This window comes from Calonectris borealis, chromosome 29 (genome assembly GCF_964195595.1).
Source record: "Calonectris borealis chromosome 29, bCalBor7.hap1.2, whole genome shotgun sequence".
Classification (NCBI taxonomy): domain Eukaryota; kingdom Metazoa; phylum Chordata; class Aves; order Procellariiformes; family Procellariidae; genus Calonectris; species Calonectris borealis.
The window spans coordinates 3,895,467-3,908,435 of record NC_134340.1 but is presented as its reverse complement, the minus strand read 5'-3'; the positions used below and the strand labels follow the sequence as shown (position 1 = coordinate 3,908,435).

The 12,969-nt window shown below is 69.1% G+C and overlaps 1 protein-coding gene across 1 annotated transcript; it reads right to left on the bottom strand.

Moving 5' to 3' along the window:
* Positions 1-210: 210 nt before the first annotated feature.
* On the bottom strand, positions 211-12,969 carry ITGA10 (integrin subunit alpha 10). The gene is made up of 30 exons (XM_075176089.1): positions 12,847-12,969; positions 11,387-11,498; positions 10,656-10,753; positions 10,457-10,536; positions 10,242-10,356; positions 10,011-10,138; positions 8,892-9,040; positions 8,204-8,354; positions 7,878-8,043; positions 7,702-7,775; positions 7,274-7,418; positions 5,868-6,016; positions 5,641-5,784; positions 4,652-4,855; positions 4,423-4,553; positions 4,022-4,188; positions 3,616-3,758; positions 3,430-3,537; positions 3,263-3,348; positions 3,040-3,181; positions 2,365-2,457; positions 2,207-2,283; positions 2,048-2,131; positions 1,859-1,943; positions 1,677-1,790; positions 1,491-1,592; positions 1,300-1,413; positions 1,119-1,214; positions 919-1,032; positions 211-819 (listed from the first exon to the last, which is right to left on the bottom strand). Exons 1-30 carry the CDS (start codon positions 12,896-12,898, stop codon positions 760-762), a joined length of 3,483 nt encoding a protein of 1,160 aa, XP_075032190.1. The 5' UTR covers positions 12,899-12,969; the 3' UTR covers positions 211-759.

Here is a 12,969-nt window from a genome sequence, read left to right as displayed (position 1 = left end):
CACAGGGTGAGTTTTGGGGGTGCTGGGGGGGCCGCACACCTCCTAGGGACACTGGGGGTAGCCCCAGGTGCCTGCTCCTGGTTTCTCCCTCTTGCAGACGGTGCCCGCTCAGCCCTGAAGTGCCTAAAATCAGGGGTTTCTTCCCCGGGGGGCAGAATTTAAGCCAGCCGCGTCCCCGGGAGTCTCGCCGGGCCCCGAGGAGGGCAGGGGCAGGGGGAGGTGTAGGGCTGAGGGGACCGTGGAGGGGGGTTGGGGTATCTGGTGGACGTGCACCCCTTATCCCCCTACTGCTTTGTATTTCCTGGCCCTCGCTGGAGGCACTCGGGGGCGTTTCGGGGTTTTTTCCGGCGGTGGGAAGTGTTTCTCCTCCCGGAGCACCCCCAAGCCGGGGCGGCGGCAGGGATGCAGGCAGAGCGCGGCGGCGGGTACCACACGCTCGAGCGTCTCCGCGGGGCTGAGCTTTATTGGTGGAGCTGCTCGTTCAGCCCGGTTGATTCCCCCTTTCCCCACCTCCACGACCACCCCAAAGTCCTTCGGGTCAAACCTGGGGGGCTCCTTCACCCCGACGCTGGACCCCCGACCTCACCTGGCTGCATCCCCGTGCCAGCACAATCCAGCCCCCGCGGAGGCATCGCCCTCCGCAAGGATGGAGCCGAGGCGGGGGGGTGGCAGAGTCCCGAGCCCCTGGTTGTCCCCAAGGATGGGGAAGGGACGTGCCCCTTCCCGACGGTGCTGGGCTCGAGGGGCCAGCGCCTGCCCTCACTGTTCCTCCTTCTCCTCCTCTTCCTCGGGGAGCTTCTTGCGGGTGAAGAAGCCCAGCTGGGGCGAGAGGGAGAGGATGGAGGGGAGCGTGAGGATGGCGGGCAGAGCCCCCTGGCCCCTGCTGCCCCCCCCAGCCGAGCCCAGCCCCCATCCCACCTTCCACAGGCAGAAGATGATCAGCGCCAGGAGGAGCAGCCCCCCCAGGATGCTGCCCACCAGGATCCAGAGGGAGATGGGCACCCGCTTCGCCTGGATGATTTCAAGCACCGTCTGTGGAAAAAGAAGGGTCCCTGGGGAGCAAAGGGGAACCCCCCAGCCCTGCGCCCCAGGTTTGGGGGGCAGCGGGGGGCTCCTACCTCCCTCCGATGTGCCCCCTCCTCCAGCACCAGCACGCTGCTCCCCGGGACCCCCAGCCAGACCGTGCTGACGACTTTCACGCTCCTGAATTTCGCCTGGGGATGGGGAAAAGGGGGGGGGTTCAAGCCGTGTTTCCCACCCCAGCGGCCCCTGGCGGGGGGGTCCCGCCGCCCTCCTCACCCCGCGGAAGAAGTCGTTGTGGACGGCGCGGAGGACGTGGATGGAAACCTCCCCGCCGCGGTCCAGCCGCCCCAGCCGGCAGCTCAGCTCCTGGCACCAGGCGTTGCCGCAGTCCTACGGGGAAAAAAGATGGGGGGTGACGTGGTGGGGAGCCCCCCGAGCCCCCCAAACCCAGCTCGGGCGCTGCTCACCAGCCTGTCCACGTGCAGGAGGTCTTCGGGGTGCACGGGGACCACCGTGGCCGTGCCCCGCTGCCGGGGCTCCTCGGGGGGGGTCTGCAGCACGCAGGTCGCCTGGGTGGGGGGCCAGAAGGCGGGGTCAGCACCGGGGGGGTGCAGGGACCCCTCCAGGACCCCCGACTTGAGTGAGGGACTCACGTTGTCGGCCAGGACGCCTGTGACGGAGAGGAAGGTGGCACGGCGGTAGCCCAGGGCTGGCAGGGCCATGCGGAGGGTGACGTTTCGGACCGGGTAGCACCCAAAATTCTGCACCTGGGGGGGGGAGAGTGGGGTGAGCCAGGATCCCCCAAACCCCCCTCTGCACCCCCATATCTCCTCACCTTCACTGTGGTCTTGAATTCGGGGCCGGGGCCGTGGGGGAAGGTGCCGAGCGGGTGAACCTCGTAGCGGTGCAGGTTGGCGTCGCTGCCGGCACGAGAGCGGGGTCGGATCCTGCGTCTCCAGCACCTCCATCCCCAGCACCATGGAGCCCCCCCCCCATCTTTGCCCCCACTCCCCCCCAGCCCTACCTGGAGAGGAAGAGGTCGGGCTCATAGCGGATGGGGGTGGAAAGCCGGACTGCGTTGTCCTCCACCGTCGCCTCGGTGCTGTCGCTGGAGGGGGGAGACTTGGCCATGGGGAGCTCGGGAGGACCCCGAGACCCCCCCCCAGCCCCCACCCGCTCCTACCTGCTGGCCTCGAGGGCGACCTCGGCTCGGTCGAGGAGGACGGAGCAGCTGAACTCCAACTCCAGGGTGAAGGAGACCTGGGGGCGAGCGGGGCCGTGAGCGGCGCAGGATGGGTGCAGGGGGTCAGTGGGGGTCCCGGGGGGGTCCCGGTCCCCTACCTTGGCCAGCGAGCGGAAGACGGGGTAGCCGACGCTGCAGAGCCGGCGGTGACCGGCCAGCGCCGTGCACTCCAGCTTCACCGGGCTGGTGTCCTGCGGAGGGGGGGACGTCACCTGCGGCCGGATGGGGACGGGGACCGGAGCGCTGGGGGATGGAGCTGGGGGGGCTTGGGCTGAGCACAGGAGTGAGAGGCCCAGTGGGGCCACATGGACCCCCCCACCTGGGATGGGTTGGGAGACCTCTATGGGGCCAATGGACCCCCCATCTCCCACCTGGGATGGGTTAGGGGGGGGCCCATATGGGGCCAATGGACCCCATGTCCCACCTGGGATGGGTTGAGAGACCCATACGGGGCCAATGGACCCCCATGTCCCACCTGGGATGGGTTGGGGGGCCCATTTGGGGCCAATGGACCCCCATGTCCCACCTGGGATGGGTTGGGGGGCCCATATGGGGCCCAATGGACCCCATATCCCATCTGGGATGCGCTGGTGGGGCCCATATGGGGCCCAATGGACCCCCATAACCCACCTGGGATGGGTTGGGGATGAGAATGGGCTGGAGGGTCTATATAAGAGCAGAGAGACCCCAGTCTTTGCCCTGGGAGGACTACGATGTCTTGGAGGGGCTGGGGGGGTCCACAGAGGTCTGGGGACCCTCCCATGGCCCCGTACCTGGAGCGCGAGGCTGGAGAAGTGGAGGTTGCTGGAGAAGCGGAGGAGCAGGCTGGCGTTGTAGGCGTTCTCCTTCTTGTTCTCCAGGCCCACGTCCACCACCACCTTCCTCCTGCCCTTGCGCAGGACGTGGGGGCTCTGCCTGCCGCGGCCAGGGCGGTTACAGCCCCGGGGGGCTCCCGGGCACGGCTCAGCCCCAGGACACCCCGGGGACACCCCGTACCTGGAGCCCACGATGTCCATGGTGGCCCTGAGCACCAGGTCCGTGACGCACTCATTGTCCTCCCCGCAGTCCTTGAAGAAGGGGATCTGGAAGGAGCCGGCTGTGATCCCGGTGCCGGGAGCACCAGGGATGAGCCTGGACCCGGCCACCCCCCCTCCAGCACCCACCAGTTTCCGGATGGTGGTGGGGGACGTCTCATCCAGCACCGGCCCGGTGGATTCGGCCATGGCCAACCTCACCGTGAAGCTGAGGGGTCGCAGATAGTCCGTGGTGTCCTGGGCGGAGGGGTCCCCGTTAGCCCCCCCGTGCTGCTGGGGGGGGGGGAAGCCACCCGTGTCGCAGGAGGGGCTCACCAGGACGTGGAAGGGGAAGCGGAGGCAGCTCTGCCTCCCCAGCGAGAGCTCGAGGCGACGCTGCAGCAGCCGCCGGGCACCCGAGTCGAAGGCAGCCCGGGCTCCCGCTGTCCTCTCCTCCAGGGACACGTTGTACCGCAGCTCTGCGGGGGACGGGGACGGGGCGTCAGCGCTTGGGGCCACCCACGGGGCTGGGGACACCCCGGGGGTGCTCCGGTGATTTCAGGGGACGCCCCGGGATGCGCTGGGGAAGCGCTGGGGATGCTCCAGGAACACCCTGGGATGCTCCGGGACACCCTGAGGATGCTTTTGGGATGCTCCAGGGGGTGGCACATGGATGCTCCGGCGATATTCAGGGACACCCCGGGGATGCTCCAGGCGCCCGGCCCGGCCCCCCGGCACTCACCGACCTCCCTGTCCCGCCGGCCCCGGGCTCGGGTCCTGGCGCGGAAGCAGACCCTGGCCCGGAGGCAGACGGCGCCGGTGCCGCCGCGTTGGCAGTTCTTCTGGATGACGTTGATGGACGAAGGCTCCACCGTCAGCGATGTATTGACCTGGACAATCTGACGGGAGCTGGCAGAGGGGACAGTGTCACCAGGATGCTCTCGGGGACGGTGACATCCACCCCTGCACCGGCCCCGGGCTCCCCTCCTCTTATAGCAAGGGGAAACTGAGGCACGGGGGAGTCCAGGAGATGCTCGAGAGCATCCCGCCGGGCTTGGCTGAGCCAGGTGGCCCTGCGGAGCCGGGGGGGGGACTGGTGGCACAGAGATGTCCCCTCCGCCTGTCCCTGTCCCCAGGACTCACCGCAGCAGCACGGCCGCCCCCTGCGCCCCCACGGCCAAGTCCACCAGCCCGTCCCCGTCGGGGTCCAGCTGCCCGTCCACGCTGCGGCCGAAATAGCTGAGGGTGGCACCCAGTGCCGCCGCCTCGATGCGCTGGGGAGGGGAGAGCGGTGGCTTCACTGCTGTCTTGTATAAGGTTGTGCTCAACCTCACGGAGCGACCCCCCCCAGCCCCCCCCGGTCCCACCTCACCTGCTTGTAATGGGGCAGGAGGGTGCCCGGGGCGCCGTGGTAGACGTAGATGGCCCCGCGGTGCCCGTCCTCCAGCGGAGCCCCCACCACCGCGTCGTTGAAGCCGTCGTGGTTGAGATCCGGCACGGCGGCCAGGGCGTAGCCGAACCGGGAGTCCTGTGGCTTCTTGTCGGCATGCAGCGTGCCGGCGGGGGCCAGGAGCCGCTGCGGGGGCACAGGGCGGCCCTCAGTACCCCACGGTGGTGGGTGCCCCGCGCCTGAGCCCCGGGGGGTGGAGGGGGGAGTGCAGGGGGATCCCCTGAGCTGTGCCCCCCCCCCGGCCCTGCTGCATCTCCCCAACCTCGCTGTGTGTCCCCCAAACCCTCCTGTGTCCTCCCAAGTCCCCCCAATCCCACTGCACCCCCCAATCCCCCTGCATCCCCAACCCTGCTTGTGCCCCTGATCCACTGCATCCCCCCAGCCCCACTGTGATCCCAATCCCCCTGCACCCCCGACCTCCCCGCATCCCCCCAATCCCCCTGCATCCCCCCTGCATCCCCCCAGCCCCACTGTGATCCCAATCCCCCCACATCCCCCCAATCCCCCCGCATCCCCCCAATCCCCCTGCATCCCCCCTGCATCCCCCCAGCCCCACTGTGATCCCAATCCCCCCACATCCCCCCAATCCTCCCGCATCCCCCCAATCCCCCTGCATCCCCCCTGCATCCCCCCAGCCCCGCTGTGATCCCAATCCCCCTGCACCCCCCGACCTCCCCGCATCCCCCCAATCCCCCTGCATCCCCCCTGCATCCCCCCAGCCCCACTGTGATCCCAATCCCCCCGCATCCCCCCAATCCCCCTGCATCCCCCCTGCATCCCCCCAGCCCCACTGTGATCCCAATCCCCCCACATCCCCCCAATCCTCCTGCATCCCCCCAATCCCCTGCATCCCCCCTGCATCCCCCCAGCCCCGCTGTGATCCCAATCCCCCTGCACCCCCCGCCCCTCACCTGCCCCACGCTGTACAGGTACACCCTCCCCGTCTCCCTGCTCTGGGCACCCAGGTACATGGGAGCTGCCACCAGCAGGACGTCGGTGACCCCGTCGCCGTCCACGTCCAGGGCGCAGACCTCGCTGCCGAAGTAGGAGCCGATCTGCCGGACACAGCGGGGCCGCGTGGGGCTGGGGGCTGCCGGCAGCCCCTTCCCATGGCTGCCCGTCCCCCGGCAGCCCCTACCTGCTCCCCCGTCAGCGCCTGGGCCACTGCCACGGCCCCCAGGGCGTCCATCTCGAAGAGGAGCACCTTGCCCTTGTGCTGGAAGCGCGGGGCCCCGGCCACGTACAGGCGCTGCCCGCCGGGCAGCCGCAGCGAGGAGACGGCGTAACCTGGGGAGGGAGCCGGGCGGAGCGGCAGGGCTAGAGCCCGGCCTTGGAGGCGCCGTTCCTCGGCCACGCTGTGTCCCCGGGGCACCCAGCACCCCGGCACCCAGCACCCCCGGCACCCAGCACCCCCGGGACATGGAGCATCCCTGGGGCACCCAGCCCCCCGGGGCACCCAGCACCCCTGGGACATGGAGCATCCCTGGGGCACCCAGCACCCCCGGCACCCAGCACCCCCGGGACATGGAGCATCCCTGGGGCACCCAGCACCCCCGGGACATGGAGCATCCCTGGGGCACCCAGCCCCCCGGGGCACCCAGCACCCCTGGGACATGGAGCATCCCTTGGGCACCCAGCACCCCCCAGGGCACCCAGCACCCCCGGCACCCAGCACTCCCGGGGCACCCAGCACCCCCGGAGCACCCAGCACCCCCAGGACATGGAGCATCCCTGGGACACCCAGCATCCCCGGCACCCAGCACTCCCAGGGCACTCAGCATCCCCAAGACATGGAGCATCCCTGGGGCACCCAGCATCCCCGGGACATGGAGCATCCCTGGGGCACCCAGCCCCCCGGGGCACCCAGCACCCCTGGGACATGGAGCATCCCTGGGGCACCCAGCACCCCCCAGGGCACCCAGCACCCCCGGCACCCAGCACTCCCGGGGCACCCAGCACCCCCGGAGCACCCAGCACCCCCAGGACATGGAGCATCCCTGGGACACCCAGCATCCCCAGGACATGGAGCACCCCTGGGACATGGAGCATCCCTGGGGCGCCCAGCACCCCCGGGGCACCCAGCACCCCCGGGGCACCCAGCATCCCTGGGACATGGAGCATCCCTGGGACACCCAGCACCCCCGGGGCACCCAGCACACCCAGGGCACCCAGCATCCCCGGGACATGGAGCACCCCTGGGACATGGAGCATCCCTGGGGCGCCCAGCACCCCCGGGGCACCCAGCACACCCAGGGCACCCAGCATCCCTGGGACATGGAGCATCCCTGGGGCACCCAGCGTCCCCGGGGCACCCAGCGTCCCCGGGGCATGGTTCCCCCCGCCATGCCCAGGACACCGAGCATCCCATTTGCTCCACATCCCTGGGGCGCTGAGCATCCTCAGTCCCCCCTGCATCCCTGGGGCACCCAGCACCCTTGGGCATGGAGCGTCCCCGGGGCACGCAGCGTCCCTCAGTTGCCGATGATCCCCCATTTGCCCCCCATCCCCAGGACACGGCACATCCCTGGTTCACCCCCCCCGTACCCAAATAAGCCGCGTGATTCTTCAGCTCCAGCGGGAATTCCTCCCGGAAGGCTTCCCGGGGGGGGACGACGCGGCCCCGCCGGCTCTCCTCCAGCACGGCCCCGTCCCAGTCGTAGGCTCCCACCGTGCCGAAGAGGATCCCGTCCTGGGGGGGTGACACGATGCTGGGTGGGCTGGGAGCTTGGGGGGGGGGAGGGGAGCACGCGTGACACGCCTCGAGGCCATCGCGTGCCTGGCGATGCCTCACTGTCCCCAACCCCCCCCAAAATGTCACCTGCCCAGCCGGGGACACTGTGACGGGGACGCCCAACGCCGGGCTGGGCTGAGGATTATTTTCCACTTCTGCAAAGCCCCTGGGGCAGGCGGTCGCTGCCCTCCCCCCCCCAGCCCTTCCCCGGGCCCGATCCTGCCCGTGCCGGCAGCCTGACCTCCAGGAGGTGGACGGAGAAGCCGATCTGGGACATCTCCAGCTCGAAGGAGCTCTCGTTGTACCCGTGGGTGCCTGGGGAGGGGCAGGAGGTCCTGTTCCTCCAGATGTGGTTCCAGCCGGTTTCTCCCGCAGCCCCCCCCGGGCCCCCCCCCCCCGGGCCCGGCCCCACGCCACCTTCCAGGCTGAAGATGCGGTCACCCAAGGCGTCCACGATGTCATTGAGGGCGGCCTCGTCGGTGACGTTGAAGAAGTATTTCTCATCCGGGTCGCTGGCGATGTACTTGATCTCGCGGATGAAGTCCTCGGGGTCCTGCTGCCGCCGGAGGTAGTGCCCCAGCACCTGGGGAGAGGGGACCCAGCGTCGGCCGGGGGCTGGATCCTGTCCCCCAGGCAGCAGGGATGGGGGTCTCCCACCCCGGCACGGCACAAAGGGGGAACGGGGAAACTGAGGCACGGTGCCTGCTGCCGGCTGGCGGGCAGGGAGGCGGCCGGGGCCTCACCGCGATGGCGTAGCGGGTGACGTTGCGCTTCTCGCACTCCGCCAGCGCCTCGGGCAGCTCCTCGCCGTCGTGGGACTCCCCGTCCGTCACCACAATCATCAGCCGGGTGGCATCCGCCCGCCCGCCCCGCTCGGGGCTGAAGGCTTCGGTGCTGCCGGGGAGGATGGGTGGCATGAGGCCGATCCCCACCCCGATCCCGATCCCAGCCCCAACCTTGACCCCAATCCCGATTTTGATCCTAATCTCAACCCCAATCCCAACCCTGGCTCCGCTCCTGATCCCAATCCTAACCCCAATCCTGGTCCCGATCCCAATCCCTATCCTGATCTCAACCCTGATCCTGATCCCAATCCCGATCCTGATCTCAACCCTGATCCCAACCCTGATCCCAATGCCAATCCTGATCCCATTCCCAACCCTGATCCTGATCCCAATCCTGATCCCAACCCCGATCCAGATTCAGACCCTGACCCCAATCCCGATCCCAATCCTGACCCCAATCCCGACCCCCAATCCCAATCCCGACCCCCAATCCTGACCCCGACCCTGATCCCAATCCCGACCCCCAACCCCGACCCCAATCCCAATCCCAATCCCGTCCCCCAACCCCAACCCCAATCCCGTCCCCCAACCCCAATCCCAATCCCGTCCCCCAATCCCGACGCCCAATCCCGATCCCGGTGCCCACCAGGCCCGCCGGATGGCGAAGGCCGTGCGCGTCTCCCGCCCCTCCTGCCGGCTGATGTTCTTGGCCGCCTCCACCACCTCCTCCGCCGTCCGGTACCGCCCCAGCGCCCACTCGTGCACCACCTGCTCCCCGTACTGCAGCACCCCCACCTGCGCCGAGAGGGGCGCTCAGCCCCGGGGCAGCCCCGCGCCCCAAAACGGCCCCCCCAGCCGGCAAAGTGCACCTCGAGCCCCCTGACAGTGTCCCCAGCCGGCATCGCCCTGGGGTGGCATTGCCCTGGGGACAACGGCATCACCCCAGGGGTGGCATCGCCGCAGGGACAGCAGCATGGCTCTGGGGACAATGGCATTGTCCCAAGGATGATGGCATCACCCCAGGGATGATGGCATTGCCCTGGGGACAACAGCATCACCCCAAGGGTGGCATCACCCCACTATTGCCCTGGGGACAATGGCATCACCCCAGGGGTGATGGCATCACCCCAAGGGTGGCATCACCCCAGGACCGACAGCATTGCCCTGGGGACAATGGCATTGCTCCAAGGACGATGGCATTGCCCTGGGGACAATGGCATCACCCCAAGGGTGGCATCACCCCACTATTGCCCTGGGGACAATGGCATCACCCCAGGGGTGATGGCATCACCCCAAGGGTGGCATCACCCCAGGACCGACAGCATTGCCCTGGGGACAATGGCATTGCTCCAAGGATGATGGCATTGCCCTGGGGACAATGGCATCACCCCAAGGGTGGCATCACCCCACTATTGCCCTGAGGACAATGGTATTGCCCCAAGGATGATGGCATCACCCCAGGGATGATGGCATCACCCCAAGGACGATGGCATTGCCCTGGGGACAATGGCATCACCCCAAGGGTGATGGCATCACCCCAAGGGTGGCATCACCCCAGGACCGACAGCATTGCACTGGGGACGATGGCATTGCCCCGGGGACGATGGCATCACCCCAGGGACGATGGCATTGCCCTGGGTATGATGGCATCATCTGGGGGACCTCATCACCCCAGGGACCAGGACATTGTCCTGGACGTGGCATGGCCCTGAGGACATGGCATGGCCCTGGGGACACTGGCGTGGCCCCGGGGACGTCGCCTCACCTGGATCTGTCCGGGCCCGATGAAGAACTTGCCGAGGACGCTGCTGAGGAAGTTCTGCACCTCGTACCAGGGGTAGATGCTGTTGGAGCCGTCCAGGACGATGACGATGTCCATGTAGGTGGAGCAGCCTGCCAAGGGGGACACAGCTGGCACCCACACGGCGCGCTGCGTCCCGGCACAGCGTGGCACGTCCCGGCACGGCCTCCGCGCGCCGCAGCCGCCCCCACTCACGCTGTGCCGTGGGCGCGATGGTCCCCACCGGCCGGAGGTCCCCGTCCAGCCGGGCGCAGATGCCGGTGCTGAAGACGGAGGTGCCGCACTCCTGGGACCAAAGCGGGGCGCAGGCCTGGGGGGGTGACAGGGACGACACAGGGCACAGGCTGGGACCTGCCCCCCCCCCATGCCCGGCCGTGCCTCAGTTTCCCTCGGCGGGAGGCTCCTCTCACCACGAAGCCGCCGTCCTTGGAGCCCAGCAGGGTCATCCCGAAGTGCTCGGTGCGGCCGGGGGCCGGGGCCAGCCACGGGGCTGCGGATCCTCGGTGCCGGGGAAAGAGAGACGCGGGGGGTCAGCGCCGCCGCCCCCCGCCGCGGCCTGCGAAAGGGCACCCGGCCGCGGCCACCCAACCCCGCGGGACGCGGCCGTACCGAGGTTGGCTTTGGCACACGTGGCGTTGGGGGGTCCCACGCGACACTTGTAGACGTCACCTTGGCGGTCGCCGTCCCAAGGGGCCCCCACCAGCAGCCTGCGGGGACGTGGCGGGGTGGGGGGACACCGGCCGGGGTCACCGGCACCACCCCACTCCGCCTCGGCCACCGCAGTTCGGGGCGCAGCGCCAAACCCTGCCCGCCCCCGTCGCCGGCACCGTGCCACGGCGCTTCCGCCACCGGCCCCGGGCTGCCGGCGGTTTCCGTCCGTCCGTCCGTCCGTCTGGCCGGCCTCCCTTTGATCGGCGTCCCGACCGCCCGCGGGCACCGGGGCCCCCCGGGTTTACTGATGGGACCCTTGTTTTCATCCCCCCCACCCCCAAGTTGTGCCGGGGCAAAGCTCAAATCCACAGCGAGTCCTAAAACCCCATTTCTGCCCCCCCGCCTCAGTTTCCCCCTCCCTGCCTCAGTGTCCCCCCTCCCTGCCTCAGTTTCCCCTCCCCTGCCTCAGTTTCCCCCCTCCCTGCCTCAGTTTCCCCTCCCCTGCCTCAGTTTCCCCCTCCCTGCCTCAGTTCCCCCCCTCCCTGCCTCAGTGTCCCCTCCCCAGGGCACCGCAAGCCGTGCAGCCCCCCGCCCCTTCGCCCTGCCCCACACCTCCACCCCACGGGATGTGCTGGGGGTGGGGGTGTCAAAGCCCCACGGGTGCCCCCGCGCCCGTGGGTGCCACTCACCACTTCTCCCCGTCGCCCACCCGCTGCAGCACCTTGTAGCCGAACTGGGCCTCGGCCGGGCCGTGGAAGAGCCGCGGCCGCCTCACGTCGACATTGAACCCCAGGCACAGCCCTGGGGGGGGCGGCGAGCCCTCAGGGTGGGGGCACCCACGGCCCCAGGGGTGTCCCCCCCCCCCCTTTAGGGAGGCAACCCCAAAACCGCGATGGCTTCACCACCGTGGCACCCACGCGAAGTCCCCCCCCCCCCCCCCTCGATTTTTTGGGTGCTGCGGGGGGCACCCATCTCCCACCCAGCGGGGAATTAAAATGGGGGGGGGGGGGGGGAGGACACGGGGATGGGTGCGACCTGCCATGGCCGCGCCGCAGCCGCCTCGTTAGCCGCAGGCCTGTAATTAGGCAGGGCGATGCCCCCCGGCGGGTTGTGGGTGGGAGGATGTTGGGGCACCCACGGGTGCTCGGGGCACCCATCGCCACGTGGGGGGAAAAGGGGGGAGCCCAGCCCAAGGGGGGGGGCTGCGGGGGGTCTCGGGGGGGGCTGGTTGTGGCGGTGACCCCTGTCCTGGGGAGAGGTCCTGAGTGCTGGGTGCTGAGCACCCCGAGTGTGGCTCCAAGCACCCCACAGACAGCACCCAGCACCCCAAATGCAGCACCCAGCACCCTACATATAGCACCAGCACCCCATGTGCCGCACCCAGCACCCCATACAGCACTGAGCACCCCAAGTACAGCACACAGCACCCCACATGCAGCACCCCAGGTACAGCACCCCAAGTACAGCACCCAGCACCCCACATGCAGCACCCAGCACCCCAGGAGGCCCCGGGGAGGACAGGACAACTCGGGGGTTTCCATTTCGGGGGGCCCAGGGGGTTCGTGTTTGCCTCCAAACTTCAGAAGACCCACCCCCATCCCCTCCCCCCCCTCACCGGCTCCGCATGGGGAAACTGAGGCACGGGAAGGCCGAGGGCCACCACCGAGGCCAGCACCGGCTGTGCCTCAGTTTCCCCAGCCGGCAGGGCACCGCGAGGGAGCGCGGACGGGCCGGGCTGGGGGCCCAACCGCCAACCTCCCCCTTGGGGGGGGTGGGAAAAAACCCCTTTTTTGTCTTTTTTTCCCCCAAAATGTAGAGATTTTCCATTAAAGTTGGGGGTTTTTTTTCAGTTCCTCTTAGCGGGGTTTGGCTTCCTTCCCCACACCCAGGGGCGGTTTTGGGGTCCCCCCCCTCAAAAAAAAACCCCAACCCACATCGAGGCGGGGAGGCTAACGCCCCAAAACCCCGTACTTTTCCCCCAAAACCCCCCCGGCCAGCACCCAACCCCTGAGCGCTGGGTTATCGGGTGCCCAGCTCAGCACCCACCTCCCCAACACCAGCACCCCCACCCTCCGCTTCACCCCCAAAAAAAAAAACCCCAACCCCCCTTTTTTTTCCCAAATCCGGCTGGATTTTGGGGTGACGTTACCTGGGAGCAGGAGCAGGGTCGGGAGCAGGCGCCGGCACCCAGCACCCTCCATCGCCCCAGCACCGCCGGCATCGGCCGGGAGCGGCTCAAAGGTTACTCTGTCTCCGGCCGGGACAGTTCTTT

Excerpts from the sequence above, each read along its gene's own strand:
- ITGA10 (XM_075176089.1), bottom strand. The coding sequence starts at position 12,898 with ATGGAGGGTGCTGGGTGCCGGCGCCTGCTCCCGACCCTGCTCCTGCTC. Across the intron at positions 1,593-1,676 it reads CAGGCGTCCTGGCCGACAAC|GCGACCTGCGTGCTGCAGAC; the intron begins GTGAGTCCCTCA and ends CCCCCCACCCAG. Across the intron at positions 1,215-1,299 it reads ACAACGACTTCTTCCGCGGG|GCGAAATTCAGGAGCGTGAA; the intron begins GTGAGGAGGGCG and ends CCCCATCCCCAG.